The 12,339-nt window shown below is 41.0% G+C and overlaps 2 protein-coding genes across 5 annotated transcripts in view; one reads left to right on the top strand and one right to left on the bottom strand.

The window, feature by feature from the left end:
- The window catches only part of dpysl3 (dihydropyrimidinase like 3), an 81,797-nt gene extending 77,401 nt beyond the window's left edge, over positions 1 to 4,396 (top strand). For both annotated transcript variants that reach the window (XM_052103790.1, XM_052103789.1), the window contains one exon: positions 3,449 to 4,396. In XM_052103790.1, the coding sequence (XP_051959750.1) occupies positions 3,449 to 3,534 (86 nt within the window). In that variant the 3' untranslated portion in view covers positions 3,535 to 4,396. The remainder of the gene's footprint in view (positions 1 to 3,448) is intronic.
- A 5,141-nt stretch (positions 4,397 to 9,537) lies between these two features.
- stk32a (serine/threonine kinase 32A) overlaps positions 9,538 to 12,339 on the bottom strand; it is a 93,789-nt gene continuing 90,987 nt past the window's right edge. For 2 of the 3 annotated variants that reach the window (XM_052104338.1, XM_052104339.1), the window contains exons 12-13: positions 12,085 to 12,150; positions 9,538 to 10,648 (exon numbers count right to left, since the gene is read on the bottom strand). In XM_052104338.1, the coding sequence (XP_051960298.1) occupies positions 10,529 to 10,648; positions 12,085 to 12,150 (186 nt within the window). In that variant the 3' untranslated portion in view covers positions 9,538 to 10,528. The remainder of the gene's footprint in view (positions 10,649 to 12,084; positions 12,151 to 12,339) is intronic. The other variant, XM_052104341.1, reaches the window with a different exon arrangement.

Genomic DNA, 12,339 nt, shown 5'->3' on the forward strand with positions numbered 1-12,339 from the left:
CAAGAGCTGCCTCTGTGACTTTCGTGAAGACGCGAGGGGACAGAGACAGGCCGAAGGGGAGGACTTTGTACTGATACGCCAGGCCGTCGAACGCGAACCTTAGGAAGGGTCGATGTCGAGGGCGAATTGAGACATGGAAGTACGCGTCCTTCAGGTCTACCGCTGCAAACCAATCTAGATGCCGGACGCCAGATAGAATTTGTTTCTGGGTGAGCATTTTGAACGGGAGTTTGGACAAGGTCCGATTGAAAACTTGCAGGTCCAAGATCGGTCGTAAGCCGCCGCCTTTCTTGGGAAAAACGAAGTAAGGGCTGTAGAAACCCTTCTTCGTTTCGGTTGGAGGGACAGGCTCTATCGCGTCCTTTAATAGAAGGGAGGCGATTTCTTCGTGCAGGGAAAGGGCATGTTGGCTGTGTACTGCGGAAAAATGTCGAATGGTCCGGTGCAGCCAGCGTGACGGGTTGGGCAGTGAAAGCCACGCCTCTAAACTCCGTGCTAGGGGCACCAAGGGGACGAGTTTTTTGGACGTACCCGGCAGGGCTTCGCAGCGGTGCGGAACAGGTAACGCGTCGTCGGGAGGCAACGTGGCGTCCCAAGGCTCTGGTGCTGAGAATAAACTCAAAGCACTTACCTTGCTCCGCACATCTGGCAGGGGGCGGGTTCGTGACTGAGGAGGAGGTCTGATGCTGGCGTCCTCTGGACTCGTCTGAACCGGCCGGCGGGGAACAGTCGTGGGGCTGAAGGCGGGGACACCGCGTCCATGGAGCCGGGACTGTTGAGGCCTGAAAGCAGAGTGCCGTGAGAGCGGCATTTGCGGGCCATGTGCCCCAGAGACAAAGGAAATAGCTCTTTTATTGAGAATTTGGGTACCGCAGCCCTTGTTAGGGGGTGCGGCAAATGAAAAAACAAAGGATTCTCCTCCCGGCCTCCACCGGGGGACGGAGCGGTCTTACCACCTCCAGAGCTAACGTCTTGGGCTCTGGGTGCGTTGTCTCAGGAGCGCCTGGGAGCCTTCCGTGTCCTCGAGGGGTCCGTGAGACAGGGGCGTGCGCTTCCCGCGGTTTGCTCGACGCTGGGGCTGAGAGCTGGGCCCGGGTTGAGGCGGAGCAGGAGCTTGCCTTCTGGCCGCGGGAGGACGCCCTCGGCGAGCAGACAGGGCATGGGCCATGGCGGCAGGCTTGCGGCGAGGCATGATGTGAGAGATGGCCTCCGTCTGCTTCTTTACCGTGGAGAACTGCTGGGCAAAGTCCTCGATGGTGTCACCGAAGAGGCTGAACTGGGAGACAGGGGCGTTGAGGAAGCGAGTCTTGTCGGCTTCACGCATCTCGACCATGTTCAGCCACAGTTGACGTTCCTGGACCACTAGCATGGCCATCGCCTGCCCGAGCGCTTGCGCTGTGACCTTCGTCGCTCTCAGGGCGAGGTCGGTCGCTGAGCGCAGTTCCTGCAGCGTGTCGGGATCAGGGCCACCCCCGTGCATGTCGCGTAGTGCCTTGGCTTGGTGGACATGCAGGAGAGCCATGGCATGCAGGGCGGAAGCGGCGCGTCCGGTGGCGCTGTAGGCCTTCACTGTCAGCGAGGAGGTTGCTCTACAGGTCCGGGAAGGGAGTACGGGGCGACCTCGCAAGGTGGTAGGGGTTCCGGGGCATAGATGGATCGCAACCGCCCTATCCACCTGGGGAATCGCCTCGTACCCATGGCGCGCTCCGCCGTCGAGTGTGGCGAGGGCGGACGAGCCTGTGACGGTGTGACGAGTGGAGAGGGGTGCTCTCCACTCGTCATGTTCTCGCAGTGAGAACATGAACCATCCACAAACGCAGCCTCGGTGTGATCGCTACCCAGACAAATGAGACAACGCCTGTGGCCGTCGGAAGCGGAGAGCACTCTACCGCATCCAGAAACAACACAGGGGCGGAAAGGCATCTTTATAAAGACGCGTCCTTAAAAGGATGTTCAACGCCGCTGTGTTTTGCTCTTTTAGAGGAAATTACTCTTTTAAATAAAATCACTCTTTTAGGAAAAAAACTTGTGAGAGTTTTTTAACCTGCGCTGTCGATGCGCCCAGGGGCAGGAAGTGCACAGCTGTGCAACAGGAGAAAGCCGCTGTTGTGCGCCGTAGAATCCAACAGCATGCAGCAGAGGGATAGCAGGACCTCGGTGTGTACACGCAGCAGTTGCAGACAGGACCATCGGCTCCGAAGAAATTTTCTGAATGAACTCCCGTATTTGCGCCGCTTAAATACCCGTATGTCCGGGGGCTGGACATGCAAATACTGGTTGCCAACTCTCATTGGCCTTTTTTCATAGTTCAGAGGTGAATATCGGCGCTCAAGAGAGACCCCTAGTGTCGCTTCTCTGACACAACGTGGAGAGAGCGACAGAAGGGGAACTCTAGATTTTCATAAGAGCTGTCATTCTCTACAGAAACCGTTCTTTCCTCCGCCATGTTGAAAGTTTACGACTCATCCCATCTCGGAAACTCGGGTATCAGAATTAACTTAAAATTGTCCAGGTATAATTACGACTTGAGGGGTCATTCTTGTGCAACTTTCAAGTGGAAAACTCTTATTTATTATAATTCCAAAAGCACTTTAAACTAAGTAGCATTAAACACTCAAGGGGAAGTCATATCCACCTTTTCACTCATAACAGTGTGAGTGTGCCTTCTGTCTGCTCGTATGAATTATACATTAGAAGAAGGTGTGTCAACACTGTTCAGATTGCATCATCAACACTATATGGCCAAAAGTATGTGGACCCCCTTCTAATTAACGAATTTGGTTATGCCATTAAATCCAGTAAAGACAAATCTTAATGTTCTTTATGTAATGGCTTGAGCTTTGTGTGCTTCCAAATTTGAGGTAACTGTTTTGGTATAGTCCTTTTCTGTCCCAGCATGACAATGTCCCTGTGAACAAAATGAGGTCCATAAAGAAATGGTTTAATATGTCTGGCATGGAAGAAATTGACACATTGGCACAAAGCCCAGACCTGAACCCCACTGATCATGTTTGGGGTGAAAGTCAGGCCCCATCGACCAATATATGTTCCTGACCTCACTGATAGCCTTGTGTCTGAATGAGAGCAAATCACTGCAGCCATGTTACTACATACAGTATAGTGGTAAACCTTCCCAAAAGAGTGGAAGCTGTTATTACAGCAATGGGCGAAATTGATGCCTAAGGTTATATCAAGCACATATGGTGTCCACAAACATTTGGCCATATAGTGTATCTGTATAAATATTTTAAAGAGGAAAAGATTACATATTAAAAGAAACAAGTGGCAATAAAATGCAAAGTAATCTCTTCGGTAAACAAAATACTTTTAAATGTAACTTTATTCTGAAAATTGTAACCACAATGGAAAACAGTTCCTGATATTTTTGACCCAGGTCTGTATAAAGAACCATGAGCTCATCTAACTATCTTTTTCTGTCCCGTTGTAGGTCCTGAGGAAGCCCCCATCAGACCAGCTGGAAGACGCAGCGTTGTGCCCCCTGGCGGCCATTCCAACATCACCTCCCTCAGTTAAATATAAAGAGCATGTAAGAGAGACTACCAGGATAAAAGCAGGGAAGGTTATTAGTTTGGAAAAGAAACAAAAGATAAGTAAAACACTGAACTCATGCCTTACCTTTCATGAATTATTCCTAGTGAATGATTAAGACCAGTAGTCCAGCTCTGATTAAAGCAAAGGATTGATAAAAAGTTCATGCATTTAGTGTAGCTTTACATTAGTTTATGTGTTTAGACAAAATAAAATGAAAGGGATAGTTCACCCAAACGTAAACTCTTTTTTGGATGAACTATTCCTGTAAGGTTAAAATGCTGTTTGGTACATTGACTTAGAATGGATGGTCTGCGATATTTGAAAATGGACGCGGTTGTCTCTCTGTAATTTCCACCAATGCACAGGCGTTTGCGTTCAGTTGAGGAAAGACTACTGCTGTGCATATCATTGGGCTTTATCTGTACTCAGTCATAAGCTTTATTTGTGTCCATCAGCTGTGAATGTGATAATACTAGTTAATTTACTTTGTCAAATGAAGTTGTTGAAGTTTTGGGTTATATATCGGAAGTGACGAGTTTTCTGAACCTTAATGAAGTCAAATGAATATTAAAATAAATCATGCAATTGTATACTTTTCATTGGTGCAGAACATTACAGTACGTGACATTAGAGGTAGAGTTAAACTTGAACACATTAGAATCTGATCCCAATAAATGAAAAAGAAAGAACATTTCATTTGAAAACGAGTGATGACAACACATATTTGTGCTTTAGAGTGTTCAGTGGGAAAATGTTGAGATTGCTTTTCAGTTCTGCTGTTTGTCATAGTTGACTCAACTGTCTGTTAATAAAGGATGATAAGAAACATTTACTGGTGCTGTATTCCTTTACATAAATCACACAACAGTTGTTAGAATCATTTCAATACATTTAGATTTTTGATACCTAAATGGCTTGTCATATTAGTAGAGGAGGAAAGGTTTATGGAAAAAGGCCAGACCTTTATAACATATTTTTGGGCTGTTACTAAATACTGTAGGTCCCAGATAACAACCACATAAAGTGTTACAGAATGATTCAAATGTTTATTGTATTTATGTGGGTTTGATTATTATTATTATTTTGTGTGTAAATTTATTTTCTTTCTTATTTATTTTTTGCATTTAGATCAAATAAGGTGGAATAAAAAATGAGCAGGTCAAAATAAATGTGTAATGTGCGACATTTGTTCCAAATAAGTCCGCAATTCACTGTTTGTGAATTATTATTTGCAATAGCAAGTTATGCTCATACAGCTGAGCCTGTTTTTCAGACTGATCTCTCAGTGAAATCGGAAATATTATGTTGGCTTTTCTTTAGCTAAAATCTGTGATACAGAAATTCAAAATTCTGCCCCCAGTGGACAAAGTGTTAAGTGTCATTGGGTAAACTAGCCAAGTATGTATTGACCTGTTTCAGTGAAGTCACTTTTTCACCACGGCCGCCAAATTTGTGACCATCGGTGGGAGGAAACAATGGTGGTGAATGAAAAACAACTGTAAAACAATATCAAGAAAACATCAAAAAATGCTGTTGATCCATGCCAAGTGAATTCAGATGTGAGGTCAGCACAAATATTGCCAAACTTGACTTTTATGGTCATTTAAATATATATAATCCATGATTCATCTATGCACACCGGTGAGTCTGATGAGTGACCCGTGAGTACACACGTCTACCGGCACAGCACCGTAACATCTCTCATACAGAAGTTACACGTTTGTATTGTTATCTGTTCTGATTTGGTCAAAATATTACAAAACGTCTGAGATGATACCGTCTGTATGAATGTAAGAGCTGGTGGCGCAGCTGTAAATACTTATAAAATTGAGATCTTGGAATCCCAAAATGCTGACTCAAATTCTCAAAAGATCTCAGTACTGCACCATCATATAGATCGCCGAGTGTAGTAACCCCCCCTCACAATCCACTCTGACCAGCAGAAAGGGGACTTATCAATACATAGTTTAGGGTTCAGCCATATGCTCGAGGCTACGTTCAAATAAATATCCGAGTTAAACACTCTGGACACTTTTGTCCATATCGAGTATAAACGCGAGATAACAGGGTGTGACTTAACTTCTCCAGTAAGTTTGATAGAAAGGCTTTGCAATGGTGAGATAGGTGCAAGAACTTCCTTTTCAATACAAAACCAGGGAGAGGCTCTCTCAGGTGGAAGCGACCAATGAGCCAAATGTCTGAGATCAAATGCATAATAATAAAACAAAATCTTATGTAGACATAGCCCACAATTGTCAATCGGCCTATGTAACTTGTTGAAATGTAACCTGGGAAGTTTTCCATTCCAAATGAAAGACTTTACTATGCTATCAAATAGCTTGAAATAAGAGAGGGGGACATCTACAGGGAGAGACTGTAGTAGGTAGTTGAATTTTGTAATACAATTCATTTTAATAATATTAATCTTCCCAATAATCGATAAATGTAATGAAGCCCACCTTCCCACATCACTCAAAAACCTTTTTATTAATGGTTAAAAATGACTGACTAAATCAAATACATTTGCTGGGAATAAAATGACCAAATACTTAATGCCCTGTTAGAATAAGACTCTCTCTGCTTTATATATCTAGCCAAAAGCTTTCCTGCTTTGTCCCCCTACTCAAAGTATGACTGTCTTGCCTTGAATAACCAAAACTCCACCTTATGTGACAAAATAGCATTATATCAGTATTTCAATCAGGTCAATTCTTTGAGGCCATCAGACATCATTTGGCGCTTCAGTTCTGCCTCTGCACTTTTAATATTCCCTTCCAACTCCACAAGTTCTTGTGCTTTAGATTTTTTGATGAATGAGGTATACTGTATGATCCAACCCCTAAGAACCGCCTTAAGTGCCTCCCATACCACACCCACAGAGGATACTGAGGACCAGTTGGTCTCCATATAAACATAGATGTCAGTCTTTAACATTTGTTGGAAATCAGGATTTTGTAAAAGGAATACATTATAGTGCCAACTATATGATTTCTTTTTCTCCATATGTGGCAGCACCTTTAAACTCACCAGGGCGTGATGTTTCCAATTGAGCAATCAACAGATGAAATGAGGGACTTTGATATAAAAAAACATATTCTAGAATAAATCTTATGGACTTATATTATGGATATTTATAGTCCCTATCAGATGGGTTCAAAAGTCTCCAAATATCTGTAAGACCAAGACTTTTACACATCCTATGATGTGTCAATGTTGCTCTAGGGGGCTTACACACTTTTGCTTCACTATGATCAAGGACTGAGTCCATCAGAAGATTAAAGTCTCCTCCCAATATTATATCATGAGGGGTACCAGCGGCTTACAATATCCCTTCAAGATCTCTAAAATCTCAAAAAAAAGTTTTTTAATTTCTGCAAAAACTATGATGATTCTTCCTAATTTATCTTTAATCTGTTTGAGAAATTTGAATTGAAGATGCTTACAGTGTAATAACTCCCCTGCTCTTACTTGAGCCAGCACTATAGAAAACATGCCCACCCCATATCTTCCCAAATGTTTGAGCCTCCTGCAGGAAAAGATGTGTTTCTTGAAGAAACACAATATCATATTTCTTACATTTGAGAACCTTCCTTCTTTTTATGGGGTGCCCAACCCATTCATATTCCATGTGGAGAGAGATAACACACTCATATTAACATTTGACATTTTGATATAATAAAAAACAAATTGTGTCGAAAACAAGATTATACAGACTACATTCCCCATTACTGCAACAATCAAACCACGAACTTCCCCGTGAACAAAACAAACAGAAAAAAGAAAAACGTGTGCATTAACTCCGCCCACGACAGTCCCAACCAGCGTCAATCCCTCTAAACTCAAAAGGTCCATGTACATTTACAACTCCGCCAAAGTCTGGTGTTTTTATACAAATTTTGTGAGGCAAAATTACATAACAAAAAATTATTTGTAGACCAGACCCCAGCCAACAGGCAGAATAAACACAAAGAACATATAGATTAATTCACAGAACTGTCTTGAAGGTGTGTTCCTCCACAAAACTCTGTGAGCTCGCTCGATTTCAGTTTATGGCCTGTTATGTCGATCATACTCGGGAAGAGCTCATCAAGGAATTTCACCATATCTCTGCCTTCTTCATGCTCAGGAATTCCAATAGTCCTTATATTATTATTCCAGATTTTCCAAAATGTGTTCCATGTCTGTTTTGGACGCGGGCGGATTAGCGGATAATTCTCTTTCCGATGACTCCAGATACTCGATCCATTTCTCAACATCTGTCACTCTTGTGACCAACTCAGAGAATTTTGTTTCCATCGCCGTAATCGATCGACATATTACAACGAGATCCTCCAAGTCAGCAACAACCTTTGTCAGCACCACCAAGATGTGGGACAGTTGACGCAGAATTTGTTCTCCCGACGTGCTTTCTAAATCGAGAACCCGGCTTGCAGGCCCGTCAGAGGCCTCAGCTTGAGCACGTAAGTGTCTTTTAATGTCTCCAGAGTCTGAGGATTTTTACTTCTTTGCCATGTTTACCTCAAAGAGCAAGTATGTAAACTGGGTTTATCGAATCTCACCAGATTACAATATGAAAATAATGAAAAAACTAGCAAAACCATCATGGAAGGTAAACATGTTTGAGCCATTGCAAAAATTTCTTTGCATAATGTGTCTGATCCTACACTTACAAAAAAGAACTGCAGTACAAGTGTGGTAATTTGGATGCAGTATTACTGCAGTACCAGAGACTATTTTGCAGAGACAGAGCACTTTTATTTAAATAAATAGGAGAAATTGGAAAACCTAGCAGCCAATGGATGTTGAAAAGGAAGTCCCGCCTCACAGGTAAAAATTGGATAGAAAGATCACCTGTCATTCAATGTACGTCATTAGCCGCACCTGCTTGAAAAATAGCATTTTGTAGTGTGATCCCACCAAAAGAAGCACAATTAATGATACCACTGTTGTCAGATTATACTGCTTATTTGATATATTGTCTTGATTATTATCGATCCAACCATCTTGGAGATTTCAGTCTTTTCCCATTGAAGTAGATAGGACTTTCAGAGATGGTCACCAAGTGGACTGACTTTCCTTGAAAAAAGGGACTTTGAAAATTGCAGTAATACTGCATCAAAATTACCACACTTGTACTGCGGTTATTTTTTGGTAGGTTAGGGTCCCGGAACTCTCGGAAACAATACACTGACTTGTGTGATCATGTTGTTTTTTCTCACAGTTTAACTTGGATCTCTGTCCATCTATCTAGATCGATCAATCGATCGGCAGAAATAGTAAGAGTAGCATGCGATTCTGAACTCAGCCTAGGTCTTGGTTTTCCATACCACATGCAAGCAGGACAGGACACTGTAAAGTGGTGAGAGTAACCTCTGATTGTGGGTAAACTGAACTGCAGGTATGAATATGTCCCTGCCAAGAAAACATCTACAGTTTTTCAGTATCACACAAGTCATGATGCTTCCCAAAGTATTTCCTCAGAAGAGGAATTCCAGTCTCAGTCGCCTTACAGAGAACAACAGAGAGGATATGTATGATTCTTTTCATTTTCAACAGGTGACTACATGAGGGTCTTTCAGCACTGTCCATTTACACAACTTTAGAACGAACCTTGCGAGATCACTTGCAGAGACATCCAGGGGTCATTCTGTCCTGGTCACTAGAACATAATGTAGATTATCACATCCACTTGAGGTTATCCCATAGAGGAAGAACACTTTGAGCTGTTTTCCCAGCTCTCCTTCTCTTAACATGAAATGGAAAGTTGGACTTATAGAAACAGTCTCTGGGGTGATGAAAACAACATCCCAGATCTCTCAGATTGATTGAATTTTTGATATCAATAGATAGAATATTGTACAGCATATTAATAAGAAACATCATTTCAATAGACAGTAATATCTGGTTAAGAATGTGATTATTTCATATTTCATGCATTCATAATGAAACATTACAAAGCTGCTGATCCCATGAAGATGTGATGGATATTTATTTTATTGAGATCTGTTTTATACATAATAAAACATTAAATATGTTGTATAACCTGCCACTAGAGGGAGATATTGCATCATTTTGGGCAAAGAGGAAAAAATGTTGCTCTAAACATTTCTACCAAACTTAAACTGATCTGCCAAATACACTTAAGATGGAAACACGTAATTAACTTTGAGATCTAAAATGTCAGCACTAGACTGCAGTGTTTAACAAATGATCCAGAAACAGCCTTTGTGAATATTTATGAGATGTACAAACATTGGTCAGAGTTGTCAGATGATGCTATTAAAGTATTTTATTACAGTATCTGTTTTGTGCATGAGACAAACTCTTCCACAGCTGCACAATGAGATCCACCTATGAATCTTCAAAAACGCTACAGGTCCAGACAGGCCAAATAATGTATAAGCACAATAAATGTCAGTATGTGCAACACTGTAAGGTTCACATTTATATACTATTATAATTAATCACATAATCGCATAATGATTGAAAATATATTTTGCATTCTATTCTATGCATTTGTGTGTTAACGAGCAGCCTTATAAATCATAAAGAAAGACTTGAGCCTTAAATCTTCATGTGCCTCCAAACGCATTAGTGAAATCCTTTAAACTAGTAAGGCACATATTTAAATGATGGTTGTGACGTTTCCAGGTGCAAAATGATCATTATTCAAATTTCCCTCCCAGTTTATTTATTTGTGATTTAGCAGTATTCAGTCTAAGCTATTTTTCATGTTATATTCAGTTTTTTTTTGTACTAGGCCTAATGCATGGGGGTCACGCCAGGTTCACATGCTTGTATCCAGTGTCCTGAGTTTCCGTGATATTCCCGAGTCTCCATATGGAGATTCTCTATTCACTATGGACTTCTCATGCATTTTGTAGGGTCCACGGAAGCTGCAGTGGGCCATGGGCTCTGCTGTTGGAGTGAAGGTAAGTATGAAAGAAAAGAAGAAAGCTCTGGTGTCCCTCTAGCCTTAACCTGATAAACATGGAGATGGAGAAATGTTGTTGTTCTGTCCATCTTGAATGGCTTTGTGCGTCTCCACTGTGTTGAGGTTGTTCGTCTCAGCGTATACTTTGGTTTTTCTCGACCTCCAAAACAAAGACAGTCATACAGAAGTTTCACATTACTGGTAATCTTTACATATCAAATGTGATATCAGCATATATTATTGTAGAAGACTGATACATAGTCATGAATCTATATCAAAACATCTTATTCTTCTTTTTCTGTCCTAACAGTGTCTGGGCATTAGAGTCCTCGTAGAGACCTTAAACTTGGCAGGGTGGTCCCAAATCCCAAATGCTAATCTGACCTACACACACACCTTTCTGACTCTAGCTTGCGCTATAATAAGCACATTTACGTTTGGTTAATAACTCCAGATTCCCGACCCTCCTAATAAAAAGTCAAAGTACTTCAAAATCACAAGCCAGTGAACTCTTTGGGTGTGGCGCCTATTCACCTATTGACCTATATGTACTAAACACAATGTCCAAACTTAACCTAAATTGGTAAACTTTGACGAAAAGTCATTTTGAGGATGCACACTAATTTTTGTATAATTCTGCCAATAGGGGCACTATAACAAAAAACATTATAACTCTGCAACTGTTCAATCAAGGAAGTTGGAACTTGGCATGCATCTTCTTAGGTTCAAGTGCTAACATATCCTTAAAATGAACATTTTTAATAAATCAACAAAAATTGCCACAAGTGGCCAATAAAATTTCAGCAACTAATAACTTGAATTGTGAATGGCTGATCATTATTATTATTAACAAATTTGATGAGAATTGGCACTATAATAAGTTAATTTAGGGTTTTGGTAATAAATAAAAAAAAAGTTTCCTATGAAATTTCCAATGAATCCTTCAGTGACCCCAAATCAATCGGTCATATGGATTTCCATTTCTGAAAGAAAAAAAAAAAAGAAAAAAATCGTCCTTGTCCTATGAAATTTGGCATGTATAATCTAGAGATACTACTAACAAAAATGCATCAAAACATTTTTGATTCATTTAATCGTTTAGAAGATATAAGCCAATTTGTTTTTGGAAGTTGGCCATAATGACTAATTGGCTTATCTCTTGGTACATATTTGCAACAGGACATCCTGAGAGCACATACAAAATGTCATCAATTTCCAATGCTAAGGGGCTCTATAACTTGATAAAATCCTAATTGTGCAACTGTGATCAAAGCAGATGAAATTTGACACCAAACCAACTGTGTCCACAGGATTCACAATGTGAACTGTGTTAAATGTGGCTATTTTGGTCATCTTCTTTTCACATGTGCTTGGACCCCGATAATTGCAGCTTGCGGCTCTATTTTCAATTGTTTCCATTTTCCATGAGAAGGTGAATCTGTAAGTCTGCATCTGTTTAGTTAAGACTGTTTAGTACAAAATGCAATCCAAAAAACACCTGATTTATATTGGGTACTGATGTATGAAACTGCATTTATTAAAGACATGTTGTTAAATAAGAGTGACACAACAGTAAGCATAACAAGAATTCTTACTTACTTCTCTCTGTTGAAGACAAGAAAGTCTCTTTGGACACTCTCTAAGCGTTGTTGAATCTTACCATTCTGCAGGATAAAAAAATACATAAAAATGAGTTCACCAAGTGATTGCTTTATAAAAAAATGCAATAAGCCACAAGAGGTACAGCGATTTTACCACAGATAAGGGTGTTTATAAATCCCCCTTAATCATGGTAAAATCAGTAATGCACAAACTGCGTCTTGTGGCTTGCTTTAATAAAATGGCAGCAACAG

Source organism: Xyrauchen texanus, chromosome 34 (assembly GCF_025860055.1).
Source record: "Xyrauchen texanus isolate HMW12.3.18 chromosome 34, RBS_HiC_50CHRs, whole genome shotgun sequence".
Classification (NCBI taxonomy): Eukaryota; Metazoa; Chordata; class Actinopteri; order Cypriniformes; family Catostomidae; genus Xyrauchen; species Xyrauchen texanus.